The following is a 15,901-nucleotide window of genomic DNA, read 5'->3' as shown; positions in this document are numbered from 1 at the left end:
CTCAGATGAGGCTCTGAACATAATTTCAGGAAGCAGTATTTAAGGAATGGAGGTCAGGGCTTAAGGGAACCCACCGGAATGTTGAAGCCTTGAAGAACTACAGCCTCAGATATGATTACCACTTCTGAAGGGGCATAGGAAGGAAGCAGCGTTTCTGAAGCTGGGCAGCAGGAGTGGGAGCTGTGAGGGGGCCATGGGCAGCAGCTCATCATCGGGGCTGTAGGCACAGCAGGGATCCCCGTGGCAAGGCAGGTGCGCCTGGGCCAGGGCTCCTCTGACTTTTCCCTCCATCCTCTGGTTGCCTGCTAGTGTCGCCCATCACGGAGGCAGGAGGACAGGGCTGCCCACGTGCACACCCAGACACACCCGCATGCAGACGCACACACACACGTGCACATTCCCAGGGACGTGAGTACGCGCACACATACCCCACCAGATCCTGAGCACGTGTGCACAGACACCCCTGCATGCACGTACATGCACCTGTGCACATTCATGACATGAGCACGCACACACACACCACCACACCGAGCGCACACACAGACACATATGCATAGACATACTTGCAAGTGGACGCGCACACACCTACGTGTATGTACATGCACATGCGCACATTCGCAGGGGCGAGTACGCACACACCACCACACCCTGAGTGTGTGCGCGCACATGTGTGCACAGACACCCCTGCATGCTGTACATGCACCCGTGCACACTCACAGGGATGTGAGCACGCACACACACACGTGTGCACAGACACCCCTGCATGCATGTACATGCACCCGTGCACACTCACAGGGATGTGAGCACACACACACACACGTGTGCACAGACACCCCTGCATGCATGTACATGCACACGTGCACACTCACAGGAAGTGAGCACGCACATGTGTGCATAGACACCCCTGCATGCTGTACATGCACCCGTGCACACTCACAGGGATGTGAGCACGCACACGTGTGCACAGACACCCCTGCATGCTGTACATGCACCCGTGCACACTCACAGGAAGTGAGCACACACACACGTGTGCACAGACACCCCTGCATGCTGTACATGCACCCGTGCACACTCACAGGGATGTGAGCACGCACACGTGTGCACAGACACCCCTGCATGCTGTACATGCACCCGTGCACACTCACAGGAAGTGAGCACACACACACGTGTGCACAGACACCCCTGCATGCTGTACATGCACACGTGCACACTCACAGGGATGTGAGCACGCACACGTGTGCACAGACACCCCTGCATGCTGTACATGCACCCGTGCACACTCACAGGGATGTGAGCACACACACGTGTGCACAGACACCCCTGCACGTGGACGTGCACACACCTACGTGTATGTACACGCACATGCGCACACTCACAGGGATGTGAGCACACACACGTGTGCACAGACACCCCTGCATGCATGTACATGCACCCGTGCACACTCACAGGGATGTGAGCACGCACACACACACGTGTGCACAGACACCCCTGCATGCTGTACATGCACCCGTGCACATTCACAGGGATGTGAGCACACACACGTGTGCACAGACACCCCTGCATGCATGTACATGCACCCGTGCACATTCACAGGGATGTGAGCACGCACACGTGTGCACAGACACCCCTGCATGCTGTACATGCACCCGTGCACACTCACAGGGATGTGAGCACACACACGTGTGCACAGACACCCCTGCATGCATGTACATGCACCCGTGCACATTCACAGGGATGTGAGCACGCACACGTGTGCACAGACACCCCTGCATGCTGTACATGCACCCGTGCACACTCACAGGGATGTGAGCACACACACGTGTGCACAGACACCCCTGCATGCATGTACATGCACACGTGCACACTCACAGGGATGTGAGCACACACACGTGTGCACAGACACCCCTGCATGCTGTACATGCACCCGTGCACATTCACAGGGATGTGAGCACGCACACGTGTGCACAGACACCCCTGCACGTGGACGTGCACACACCTACGTGTATGTACACGCACATGCGCACACTCACAGGGATGTGAGCATGCGCACACCCCCCACCACACGCTGAGCACACACACGCATACCTGTGCACACTTAGGCAGAAGACAGAGACTAGATGGGATGGGGAGTGGAAAACAAGCAGCACAGAAGCTGGTTGGCAAAAAAACTTTATATTTAAGATTATTTTTTACTTTAATTTGAAAGCATTTCTAGTCTTGAGAATGAAAAACAATTCGTTGCTGCTCTCCTTTGGGGTGTAAGAGTACCTGTTTATGAAAGATTCTAATAAACATGCTCATATTTACTCAAGAGGCCTATCTCTGTCTTAGTGATTTTTTTTCTCATAAGCAGTTTAAGTAAAAGACAGACTGGTGATGGATGACAGTCGGAGCGAGGGGTCGATCAGACCCTTTCTTCTAGCTCTTCAGAGGACTCCCACAAAACAAAGGTTAAACGTGCGCAGGCACGCACACAGCCGGCCCTGCCTGCACAGCACTGTCGTCAGCGCTCTCTTGTTCATCTGCTGTGTTGATTTAGGGGCAATCAGAAGTGCCTGTTTTAGGCTTCGGGTAGATCGAGTGCCGGTCGTAAAGCTTGGGCAGGGCTGGAAGAGGGACTGCCGGCCCGCTGTGCTAGCACGGCCTGCCAGGGAAGAAGCTGAAGGGAAGGAAGCAGGAAGGTATGGTTCTGGGCTTAGTGGTCAGGATGGGTACTGGGACTCTCACTGGGCTGGGGAGCAAGGCATAGTTCTGGGACCTCGGGGGAAGGGTGACTAGGACTTGGGAGCTCTTGCCTGCTCTTTGCCTGGTTTGTTGCTTGAAAGAGCCCTGCCAGGAGCTGAAGGTGTCCTGGGCACGCGGCTGAGACATCACAGAACGGGGTAAACCCGCATGCTGAGCACTGCGCAAGTGTTGATGGCTTCCATGCCAGGCTGGGCAGCCCACGTCCCATGCGCCTGCGGGGAAGTCATGCTCCCCTGTCCCACCCTCAGGATCTGCTGATGGCTATTGTTTCCTTGTCACAGTCAGCACACGCTCAGAAGAACCTCCTCTGCTTCTTCCCTTCCACCTGCTGGAAGGAAAGGGCTCCGACTGTAGAATCCAGAGGAGGCATGGAACCTGTACTCTGGGCTATTCCTTTACACACGCATGAAGGACAGGAGAAGGAGTGGGTTTGGGGACTAGATCTGCCTTTGGCTTGAGATGTGGCGGTCACAGTGAAGGTGGACGAGATGAGGGGTGTGGGACAGGGATGAGCGATGTCTGTTGAGATGGTTTTAGTGATAAATCTCATTGATGAAGTGGAAGGTCAGGACTCAGGATGCAGCCAACAGAAGCCATCTGTGCGGCCACAGTAATTGAACCCAGGTGAGGGGAATGACAGGTTTCTTGAGTGAGTACATAAAGAGGAATTTCATAGGACCCAGCAATGAACCCGGTTGCTCCGAGAGGACTACAAGATGTCAGAAACAGGTGATTAGCCCAAAATGACCAAGCAGAATATAAAATGTCATGCATACTTGATTACAACTGTAAAACGTGTGCAAAAGGAGAAAAACTAGGAGACTGTGCAAAGAACCCTAAAACAACCAAACAGTTATGTTGGGATGGTACAGTTGTGGGTGACTTTTTCCCCAAAATTTTCTTCAGTCGTTCATGGTTTTTGCTTTAAGAAGAATAGTAAAGAGGCAGATGAAATGGAAAAGATTGGTGCCATGGCTGGCAGGCCTTGAGGCTGTGAGTGGTGGGGTAAATGTTTTTGTCGGAGGTGGTAGAGAGGTCAGGACTGTTTAAAACGGGAAAGTGCCTTTTGGATGTGGCAGGAGTGTCATGCTCCCCTTGACAGAGCAGGCAGGGGTTGGCTGAATGCGTGAATCCAGTCTTGTTCTTTCTTCCCTCGCTTTATCCTCCGCACTGTCACCACACTTACCTTCTGGAAACAGAGATCTAATCACGTCCTGCTGGAGTGGAAGGAGTGCATTCCTTTTACCACGCACTTACCCTCTGGGTGGTGAACGTTCTCTCCTCCGCTGGCCAGATTGAAAGCTCCTGGGGCAGGACCGGTGCCCGCTACCTCAGGACGGCATATCTGAGATGGCATTTTCCTCTTGTCCAAACTGGTTTCTCCCCTGCCCCGTCTGCCCTGGCGGCTGTGGAGGCTGCACGGTGGGGAAGAGCAGTCCGCAGACAGGTCTTGTGAAGATGAGATGGAGACTCATGGTGTCAGCAGTGAGGAAAGCAGGGCTGCGAGGGAGTCCGGGGACAGGGCGCTTCCTGGCCTGGGGGGCCGAGGGCAGGCCGGAGTCTGGGACTCGGAGGTGGGCAGTGGCGCTGTGCTCCCGCAGGGGCTGGAGGGGTCGGAGAAGCGATGGCGACTGCTGGCGGTTGAATTTGAGGTGCTCGGGGAGCACTGCGAGGCCGCTGGAGAGGTGGCCTGGAGCTGAGGGCAGAGTTTGGTCTGAAGAGGCAGATTGGCGAGTCACTAATGTAGAGCCCTGCTCAGCGACCTCAGGCGCCAGGGGGCAGGGGGAGGGGTTTGGGGGGGGTTGCCCTGTCTTCACGGCTGTTCCAGTGTGGCCCCATCCTCCAGCGGGCACATCGTGGTCTGTCAGGTGAGCCTGACCGTATCCTGGGGAGGGACAGGTGAGTGGGGGAGAGAGACGGAGTTTGATTTGTGTGGAGCTGTGGGGACTCTTCCTCAGCAGCAGTCATCCTCCAATTTTGCTGTCTGTCCACCCTGCCCACTTGCTCTCCTCTCCCCACACTAATCCTGCAAGGTCCTGTTAGACGAATTTTCTGTGAAACATTGCTGATTAACTCACAACCCCCGTTTGGTAAGCAGTATCCTCCCTCACTTGGCTTTCAAAGTTCTCCATAATGACCTTGTGCCGTAATGGTCATGTCCGTTGTGACAGAATGGATGACTGTGTTCCTTAGCATGTCTCTGCTTTTCTCCTTCCACAGTTCTGCTCACACCGGGTGGCTTGGTGGCAGTGCTGTTGTTACGGTTATCAGCCACTTCTCATTTGTCTTTCAGAGGCTGGTAAGCCTGCAGGCCAAATTTGATCTACTGCCGGTTTTTATAAATCAAGTGTTATTGGAAAACAGCCGCACTCACTCGTTTACGCGTTGTCTGGGGCTGTGTTGCGCCGCTGTAGCAGGGTTGGGTGGTGGCAACAGAGACCCCACGGCCTGCAAAGCCTGAAATACTCACTCTGCTCTTTATGGAAAAAGTTTGCTTTTATGCCTGGTGTCAGCAACTTCACAGTGTACTTTCTAGAAGTCAGGATTATAGAATTCCTGGTTTTTTCCCAAGAAGCAGTGGGACAAAGGGTCAGAAAGAAATGGAAATAATAAATGTTAAATTTCAGTCATTTTGTAGATCGCCTCCCATTTTCAAACAGTTTAAACTGTGATCTTAGGTAAAGCAGTCTTAAACTAAGCCAGAAGGAATTATAAGCAAAAAGGCAAATGTTTTACACTGATGATGGTGTGACAGTGGGAACATCACTGTCCTGTAGAAGATGGGGATAGGAATGTGAGACATTACTAACAGTTGCTGTGAGTGTCAGTGGCCCCAGGTCGATAGTGGCCCATTATTCTTCTTCCATACTTGATGGAAAATTGATGGAGGAAAATGTAGCAATGATGCATATTGGGTTTGTTACTTGGGACAATGTCCTGGGAATGTACACTCTAATAGATCAGATACTCCTGTTACATTGTTCATCCACGTAAGCTCCCTAGTGGAGAAACCAGATGGTATGGACAAAAATACAGCCTGGACCCAGACATTTGTGTGATTCATTGATAAATAGTTGCAAGAGATTGAGAAGACTGGAAGTTCAGGAAAGATCTGATAATTGGCAAGGAAAAATGGGCAGGCACATAAAGCAATCATTGGGTTTCTTAGCGGAACTGATAGAAAGGAAATAATTCTACCTGGAAGAAAATTTGGCAGTGAAATCCTTTATGTGCTGCTAACGTGAACTGTTAATGTCGTCCACCTTAACTTCGTCTGTTAAATGTCCAGCGTGGAGCTTGATTAATTCCTTTTGGAAAGAAGCCTAGGTAGATAAATTATTAGAATCTGTGAAATAGGTTTGTTTGAGACAGAATGTATTTTTATGTTTCCTTTTGCACGTCCTGTCATATACGTAATCTTGCTAAATGGCGGTTTTACAGAATCAGATTTGGCCTCATTGAGGTCTAGGCGTGCAGTCGTCCTGCATCTGAGATGTGTTCCCCAGGGGTCCCGTTCGGAGATTGGTGCCTGTTCCCGGCTTAAGGAGCACGAAGGCGGTGTGTCTCGGCTCAGAGCTAAGGCACCCTCACCTCGGAAACACTCACTGGGAGTGTCAGTTCACAGTGGAGTGGACCTCGAGCCACCAGTAGAACAGTGGGTTCAATTCCTGCCAGGAAGTTTTAGATGTGGTGTTTTGTTTTGTTTTTTAAAAATTTTTTTCTTTGAGATTCATAATAGTTTACATCCTTGTGAAGTTTCAGTTGTACATTATTTCTTGTCTGTCACCACATGAGTGCTCCCCTTCACCCTGTGTGCCCACCCTCCACTCCTCTTCCCGTGGTAACCACTGAACTGTTTTCTTTGTCCATGTGTTTGTTTGTATTCCGCGTGTAAGTGAAATCATATGGCGTTTGTCTTTCTCAGTCTGGCTTATTTCACTTAGCATAATACCCTCCAGGTCCATCCATGTGGTTGCAAATGGGATGATTTTGTCTTTTTTATGGCTGAGTAGTATTCCATTGTATCTATGTACCACTAGATGTGATATCTTCTTTTAAAGATTGAATTATCTTAAGGAGCTTAGATTTATTGAGAGACTGCAGTGTGCATCTCACCATGCCAGCTACTTTATGTTATTTTCTGGTAACAATAACCTTGGTATCATCCCCACTTCAAAGATGTAGAAAGTGAAATTCAGTCCTGAAAGTCTTTATTCTGAAGCAAATCTCACACTCCGTGTCATTTTACCTAAATATTTCAGTACCTGTCACTTAAAGGTGAGGACTTTGAAAGCACAATCATGATACCATTATTGCACCCACGTAATAATAATACTTTTTTCATGTCATCAAATATCCAGTCAGTGTTCGAATTTCTAATAAGTTCTTGGTAATCACATTTCTTTTTTTACAGTTTGGTTTATTTGAATCAGAATAAGATCTACACATTGTAATTGGTTCATGTCTCGTCATAATTTTTTACTGTTTAAAAAATTTTTAATTTTGAAATAATTTGAAATTTACAGAAAAATTACAAGAATAGTACCAAGAACTCCGTATATTCTTCACCCAGATTCCACAGTTACTTTATTTGCTTTTTTGCCATCACTCTATTTGAAAGTTGCAGACATGCTGCCTCATTGTCCCTTAGTATTTACACGTGTTTTTCCTAGCAATAGGGCCATCTCCCTCCTCTCCGCAGCACGCGCGTCACACTCAGGACAGCACGCTGACGTAGTACGGTAATCCATTCTCCACTCACATCATGCCATTGTCCCAATCGCGTCCATGTAGCAGAACCGGCAACAATAAAGTCTTCTCTGCCGCCTTTCCTTTCTGGTTCAGGAGCTCAGCCCTGCCTCTTTAGTCTCCTTCAAGCTGGAACGGTCACCTCGTCCTTATTGTGTCTTTTACAGCGTTGACCTTTTTGAAGAGCACCTGTCATTTGCTGTTGAATGTTTGGGTTTATCTGCTCCTTCCTGATGATGAGATTCAGGTTACAGGTTTTTGTCAGGAATACCGTAGGAAGCAGTGCTGTGTTCTCAGGCTATCATATTGGGTGGTTCACAATTTTGATTCATCCTATTACAGGGGAAGTTAATTTTTCTTTTAAAATTAACTTTTATCACTTAAGATTGTGCTTGCCAGGTTTTTCTGCTGTAAGTTAATAAGTTATTTTGTACTTACTAGTTCACAAGTATTTTGGGGACAAGATTTGGAGACTCCATCAGTATCCCATTGTCTCCTGCCAGTTCCAGCTACAAATACTGCCAGATGGTGATTTTCTGATTCCATTGTTCCTTCTGCATTTGTTAGGTAGAGGTTCCACTTCTCCCCCGTTGGTCCATTCATTTATTTTATTCTTTATGGACTCGAGGATTCCTGTTTTACTCAGCAGGTTACAATCCATTGTTGTTATTATTTATTTGATGGTTAGCTTGCCCTGGGTTGGCCACTGGGGCCCTGTCAGATTAGTGCTCTATCCTTTTGGCGTGTCCCCGTGATTCTTTGAGCACTTCCTGTCTTCATGACATGTGTTCGAGCTCGTGTTGTACTTTCCTTGCTCTGGCAACCCTAGAATCAACCGTTTTGCCAAGAACCCTGGTTTATTTAAGTGGGAGTTGTATTTACAACGCAAAAGGTGGGCTTCATTTGTGCACCTTACCACTGGGTGGTTGCTGCTTGTAGGACCTTTCAGTGGACAGAGCTAAGAAATGTCCCTGTGCACATATATACATATACGCACAGACGTTTATATCTGTTCCTGTATCTGCCTGTCTCTACAGCTGAAAACCATGCTTAGTAACACTAATCAATACCACATGGTCTGTTCTAGCCTCTCTCCTTTCTGTGTTTATGCCTGCTTTCTCCTGTGGTGAGAATCCTGGCTCCCATTATCCTCAATATGTTTCCTTATTTGCTCTACCCCCTGACATGTAAGCAGTCTCCCGAATGGCTGTCTTGGCCCTGGTGCTGCAGGCTTCTGCTGGGCCAAAGTCCTTTCTCCTCCTGGGCTGCAAGCCTGGAGTCTGCCTTCTCAGAAAAGACTCCTGATAACCAGCCCCACATAGGAATGAAGCCAGGGTTGTCAGCAGGCAATACGGAGTTAACCAGTTTAACTAATCTAGCATTTGAGTAATAGCATGCCCTTTTAAGGGATATTGTTGTTGCTAAGCTGTAATCCAAAATCCAGACCTGGCCTCACAGAACTATGTAGGGTCCAGTCAGGCAAAGTAATTAGTGTAAATAAGCATCCTTGGATAGTAAGTACTTTTCTTAAACTACAAATTTCTCTGCATTTCTGTCTGCCTTTAATACAGGAGTGTCTTAGGTTCTTATGGAAGGATTCACCTGATGGGTAATTAAGACGTAGACCAAGAATTTACGTCCACTGTAAGCAGTTGAACAGAGCATTAGGACCAGGAAGTCTGGTTGTTATTCTCAAGTTTCCTATGAATGCAGAAAGTGATTGTTAGGGATCCATCACTGTTATGTTACGCATCCTCAGACTTGTGAGGTTTGTGAAGTAACCATCACTGTGAGTCCTCTTGCCTTGGAGTAAGTGGTCAAACCAGTGCACATTTTCCACCAGTTTCTGATTCTGAGCACGCATGTTTGCTTAATCCTAAGCATCAAGCTTCAAGAATAATTGCTTATCCTTTGAAAGGTAATCTATTAAAAATGTACTGTTCTTAACTCTGGAAATTCTCTTTTCAGATGCTGTCTTTGCATTTCAGTTACGCAACCCGGTGCACAATGGGCATGCTCTCTTAATGCAGGATACCCATCAGCAGCTTCTGGAGAGGGGCTACCGGCGCCCTGTCCTCCTCCTTCACCCTCTTGGTGGCTGGACAAAGGATGACGACGTTCCTTTAATGTGGCGTATGAAGCAGCACGCAGCAGTGCTGGACGAGGGAGTCCTGAACCCTGCGACGACAGTGGTGGCCATCTTCCCATCTCCCATGATGTATGCTGGACCGACTGAGGTAGACTGCTCTTAAGATTTTCACTGCGTCCGCGTGGAAGCCACTCTTCCTCACACAGACCTATCCGTGGGTTTTTCTCTGATCTGCGGGTCTGTCCTCGACGTTCGGTGCGCCTGGAGTACTCTGCTGCTCTGTCAGGGGTATCCTCTAAGGCAGCCCCAGGAGGCAGCCCTCTGGGAACGGGAGGCAGGGAGAGGCTCTGCTGCTTGGGGTCCCAGCTGCGAAGGAGGGAAGGGTCCCTGCACACGGGGCTGCCCTGGGGGAGGTGTGGCCCAGCCTCCTCTGGAACTGCTCTGACAACACCCATCTTACCCTCTGACGGAGTCCTGGGTCACTCTTCCCAGGGGACAGATTTGGTTTGATTTTTACTTCTTCTGAATTTTGGAAGGGCCAAAGGTATTTCAGTGAGAAGAAACGCATGGTATCTGAAAAAGTTCGGAAGACATTGCTCCTCCGTTCTTTGTCAAGGACTGGAGTGTGATAGAGTCTAGAAAGAAAACTGCTTCTTGATACTGGGTGGGAGAGGGTTCTGGAGTCCTACTTAGTGGTCAAAAGGATGTTTTGAGATCTTCTTATAAACATATCTTTTTATAGAGCAGAGGACTTAATTAGGTATTTGCTTCAAGGCAGAGTAGGCTTTCAAAAAATATTTGTTGAATGAATACGTCAATGAATCACCTAAAACACTGTGTGGGAAATTCCTCTGCAGCTTATTGTTGAGGGTTCAAGATAAAGAATGGAATGCACATTATTACTGCAGTCTTTTCATCCCCACCTTGAAGGGTGACGAATTTACTTAGATTTATCTGGGAGGCAGACCCCGTTAGAAAAGATTAAATAATTTAGTTGTGTATACTCTGTGAGGTCTTCATTCAAAAAATATTCAAAAGGAAACCCAAGCCTGTTTGGCTGGCCTTTGGAGTCAGACCTAAAAATTTTTATTGGAGCTTGCTTGTGGGGTTGTACACTGTGTTACCTCTTTGTCCAAGAAAAACAGACAAACAAAAACCTACAGTAACAGCTAAAAGATTAAAATGTATTTGACTCCTCTCTTGGATCCAGCCTAAATAATGCGCTGGAACTTCTGCCTCAGGTAAAACTCCTCGTATTCTCCCTTCTTTGTTAGTATAAAATGTTCATAATAATTGAGTGGTGACAGCCCTTTAAGTTTCCAAGAGACCACCGTGACCTTCAGTTCTTGTATCTCAAAGAACTAAATTGTTTTGGAGATAAGTAACAGTTCTGTTCCAGCAGTTCCCCACTTCTCTGATGGTACTGTCTTCATTTCATCATCATCATCATCACTTTAAGGGACTCTTTTGGTCTGGAGTTCTCCAGAGTTATAGGATGAATGGTTTCCAGTGTGGGATGGCCCAGGTGAGTTTGGGGTCAGGAGTGAGTTCATGATCAGAAGCCTCATTAAGAGCCTGCGAGGAAAGTGAAGGAGTTTACCTTCCCTGTTGAGGGCATAGTCTGTCGTCCTCGTGTTTCTTATTCCCTATCTAAAAGAGGAAGAGATACAACATTTTATTAACTAAATAAACTAAAAACTGCTTTTAAGAAGGTGGGAATGAGGGGATAGATAAATAACAAAAACAGCCAACTATCAGAAAAGAGAAAGCCCTTTCTTGGGAGAACACCACAAAGAGTTAAATACGCTGTTTTGTCTGCATTAGAAAGACTTTAAGTCTTCTGATTTCAGAGCCAGGTGTGTTTCTTAAGGAAGAGTCAAAGGTGAAGGTACCCGCAGGTACCTCTGGGTTGCTTGCATTTTGGGGTACCATAGGGGCTTCCTCCTTGCAAGGCGAGGTGTGCCGGCCGCAGCAGGCCCCTCCCTGGCCTGAGGTTCTGCTCCCGTTGCTACCACAAGCGCATGGTCTGCGAAACACAGTAGGAGACTGCTGTCTGAGGCCTGCACGGCTCTGGGCCTGGTTTGCCGTCGGCTGGTTTGGGGTCTCCGACTTCTGGGATGTGTTTAAGTGCACAGTAAATGGTTATTCAGAGGGTGCGCGAGGAGGTGGGACTAGATGTTCTTTAAGGTTCTGTCCCATTCTCATCATTTTCTGATTTGTCTTATTTTCTTTTAACTTCATATTCAAGTGAAGTATACATAGGAAAAGGTGCACATTTCATAGGTGGGCAGGTAAATGAATTTTGGATGATACATCCAGCATCTAGATTTTTAAAAAGACTGTTACCAGCACCTCAGAAGCTCTCCTTCCTGCCCTGCTGTGCATCACCTGTGCCCTCCGCCGCAGCCGCCGTTACTGTCCTCACTTCTCACGTTGCGGCTCCACTTTGCTTGTGTTGAGGTTCCGATGCTCTGGGAGGCAGACTCTGAGAGCCAGAGTAGCGCTCAGGAAGTTTCTTAGGGATTGCTCTTGGGATCAGCGCTTGTGGAAGAGAAGAGAGAGAGGGAGGAGGGCTGGGCAGGGCGAGAGGGTGAGCTGTGATTCAGTCTTCGTGGAGCCTCAGTTGACCCCATGTGAAGTTCTGGAAAGGCCCCTCGGAGATGCTCCAAGTTGCACAAGAATCTGCGTTTGTGCCCCGTGTTGGCCAGGGATTGGCGCCCACGGAAGGGGACATATGTGCCTTTGGGCGCTGCTGCTCTTTTCCACGGAGGCAGTTTCTAAAGAGGGCCGACAGCTGCTGGGTGTGTGCTGGCTGCACTCCTAGAAGCTGGGGCGTAGTCCTTCCCGAGGGGGACCTGGGCGTTGCATCCAGCATCCAGCCCAGCCTGTGCTGAGGCATCTCACAGCTGAGATCTTACAGTAGCTGCTCCTTTGTGTCTGACTTCTTTCACTTCACGTTATGTTTCTGAACTCACCCTTGTTGTGTGCGGTTAGTTGTAAGCTGGTCATTCTCGGTCCTGTGGAGTGTCCCCTTGTGTGACTACCCCCAGTACTGTGGTTGGGCCTTTGAGCTCTTTCCAGTTTCCTGCTGTTGAGAACAGCGCTGGTATGAAGACTTCTGTGCATGCCTTTGAGTGGACATTTCTGCTGCTTTTAAACCAGGGACTAGCACTCCTGGGTCGTGGCGAGTGTGCGTTTGGCTTTCGGAGAGGCTGTCACTCAGTCTCCCAGTCTCCCAGGGTGGTTGAACCATTTTACACTCCCACAGCAGTGAGTTTCCTCACCTATCCTTATTCTCTTAGTCATTTTAGCCATTTTGGTTCTTTAGCCTTGACTGTGTAAGCGTTTTGTGATACGTTTACTATTTCTTAAGCAACCTCAGAAATGTTTTATTGAACTAGTTTCACTGAAGAGGAGATGGAGAAGTGGTCCATGAGCTGTTCTTATTTACAGTGGTAGAGAAATAGAGGGCAGTAATAGCCCATTGTTATTGAGCTCTTACTGTATTTGCCAGGCAGTATTCCAAGAGTGTTACACGTATTAGCTAAATTAATGCTCAGAACAACACTGTGAGGGTAGGTACAATTAGTCTCAATTTACAGATGAGGAAACTGAGGTAGAGAGGTTAAAAAACTTGTTCAAGGTCACATAGTAGCCTATTGTCAGTCTTGCTCCAGAGCCATGTACCAAAACTTCCACAGGATGTTTTTTATCTTATTAATATTAAAATATTTTTAAAAAACATGTGGCCACATGTTTTTTGAAAACAGCCTGGAAACAAACTCTGAAAGTATCCTGTAGGAGTTCTGAAATAGTGAGGATGGCCCTGGCTGACGTTCATGAGAAGTGGTAGCTCTCAGACTTAGTTTTTCGTTGTCATAGCCTAGAGTTGTGGTTGTCCTATTCTTTGTATCGTCTGTACTCTTATTATACCTGCGTCATGGCATTAGCAGTGTCTCCCTGTGTTTCTGTGTTGTGAGGAGTGAATGGGATGATGTAAATAAGGAAACACATTGCCTCGCTCCTGACAGTACGTGGTGATTAATATCAGCTGCCTTAAAAACAGTACCAGCTGCTTTGCTGCAAGTTCTTGATATCCCTGGGGTTCTGTCTCCGCATTGAGGGAGCTGCCTGCACCTCAAGGTTGCTTATCAGTCTATGAAGTCCTGTGGCAGAGAGCCTGGGACGCCCTACTCCCAGCAGACTTCGTGTCGGAGCATGCATCCTCTGATTGGGATTGTCCTTTGTTGTTTGGTCATCTCTAAAGCTAGTATAAAGGATATGAAGGTAAATAATTTAAAAAAACAACAAAGATAACCACTTTTTAAGTGCCTGCGTATGGGTGTGTCCCACACTGAACAGGTCTCCTGTGTATGTTGTGTAACCTTGTCCCCACAGCTTGGTGAGGTAGGTTGATTCCTGTAGGTAAAAACTGCATTTTACAGATGCGGTTACTGAAGCTCAGAGAGGCCAGGTAACTTACTGTGGTCTGTCAGAGAAAACCGGAGCTGCACAGTAGTTCGAGTAGGAAAAACAGATTTTGGTACAGGAGCTGTTGCAATAGAGGAAAGAGACCTCAGGACAGAACTGGGCTCAGTTCTGAATACGGCTTGGGCAAGTGGGGATGTACAGTGGAGCAGAGTGGGGGTGTCAGTGGATGGAAAATTACTAAGAGGAAAGATCGGAAATAACAGGCAAGGGACGATTCTGAATCTAGCAGGATTCTTGTGAAAGCAGCCCAGCCTGATCCAACAGCACTTAGCGGATGGTGAGAATGAATTTGACGGATAATGGAGGATGGGGGGTTCTCGTGAAACTGACCTGGCAAGATTTTTCTACAGCTGGCTGGGACAGGCCCTCCAAGGATGGACACTGAAGGCTGAGGCCTGGAGGGCTGAGAGGAGCCTGACCAGGGCTCGATCCAGGATAGTCTTTGTCAGAGCTTCCAGCCAGCAAGACCAGAGCTGGGATTGTCTGAGGCACGGCCTGCCTGTTCCTTTCACCAGGGCCCCGTGCTGCCTGGCAGCCTCCAAGGAGCCTGTGCCTTGGCGGCGGGTGGGAGGGCGAAGAGGTTCGGTGCCGACACAGCTCCCAGGTCTTCCAGGAGGGCTGAAGGCCCCTGCGGTTGTGTCTACCTGTGCATCTGTGTCAGGAGTGTCAGTTACGAACTAAGAGGTGTGATTCTGGTCAGGAAGCACTGGATCTGGGGCCTGAGCAAAAGGCAGTTTTTAACTTCTGGACTTTATAGCACAAACTTCAGAAACTCCAGTAAACGTGTTCATATGTTAAACCGTGACATGTTTCCCTGGTTATGACCTTGCAGGATTGAAGCTGTGAGGTCGCTGGCTCGTGAAAACTGTCCATTTCTTTCTCCAGTGCCTCACTTGTGTGTTTGACTTATTTGGCTTATTCACAGCCTTGAGCGAATAATTTTTTTGTAATAAAAAAACGCTCATTTTTGTAGCTTTTCCAGTGACATCAGGAAAAAGTCTGCCAGTAATGCTTATTTGCCAACTAGTAATAATAAAATAAAAGCGATGACTCCCTTTAATCATTTTCTGTAGGTCATTTAGGAGGCTTTGGTACCAGCTTTGTTTCTCTGACTGGCATGCTCCTCAGAACAGCGAGCAGCTCTGGAGCCGTTGGTCCCTGCTTTTCCAGTCCGTAAAGATTTAATGGCTTGACTCCCAAATTCCATTTTAGGAATTGGGGGTGTGTGTGGGTGGGGGCAGCATGTGGAGGGAGAGTTGCTTTTCTAATGCTAAATAGGTCTTACATATGTACGTTTTTATCTTTATGAGGTATTGACTGACTGTAGGAAATGTTTTGTTCCGTCTCACAAAATACTGAATCCTTTTTTGTAAAAAGGACAAATAACACTTTCTAAGACCTGTTGTGTGAAAGTGCGGAAAATAAGATGTGTTTTGGAATGTGGGTATGTACAACCAACAGCTCCATCCTGGGTTGAAGACGTTGGCATGAGAATTACCAGTGGAATTTTGGAGAGAGCACGTTGTTGGAGGTGGGGCTTTTTCTCTGCCGTGGAAGTTATCCATGCTGTGGTAAGTGGGTCCTGTGTTAAGTGCGCAGATGCCTGTGAACAGGGACGGTAGGACCATATTGCGACCCAGATGTCAGCATGTTATTTAATAGTCCATGCTTTACAGCACGATCTGGAGCGGCAAATGACATGTCTGTTAGGATGGAAACCTGGCCCTCCCTGAGAGCTCTTCCAGGAGTTCTGACAACCTAAGGGGACGTTGCATCCTGAGCTCTGAGCCCCCTCACAGGAGCCATAGACTCCCCAGTTTTAAGTAT

General features: G+C 48.0%; 1 protein-coding gene across 2 annotated transcripts in view; it reads left to right on the top strand.

Moving 5' to 3' along the window:
* The window catches only part of PAPSS1 (3'-phosphoadenosine 5'-phosphosulfate synthase 1), a 90,594-nt gene that overhangs the window by 50,520 nt on the left and 24,173 nt on the right, over positions 1 to 15,901 (top strand). For both annotated transcript variants that reach the window (XM_014839100.3, XM_014839101.3), the window contains exon 10: positions 9,463 to 9,731. In XM_014839100.3, coding sequence (XP_014694586.1) covers positions 9,463 to 9,731 — 269 coding nt within the window. The remainder of the gene's footprint in view (positions 1 to 9,462; positions 9,732 to 15,901) is intronic.

The sequence above is a fragment of the Equus asinus genome, chromosome 3 (genome assembly GCF_041296235.1).
Source record: "Equus asinus isolate D_3611 breed Donkey chromosome 3, EquAss-T2T_v2, whole genome shotgun sequence".
In the NCBI taxonomy this organism is placed as follows: domain Eukaryota; kingdom Metazoa; phylum Chordata; class Mammalia; order Perissodactyla; family Equidae; genus Equus; species Equus asinus.
Note: the sequence above shows the minus strand (reverse complement) of the source record. Positions and strands in the feature narration are given on the sequence as shown.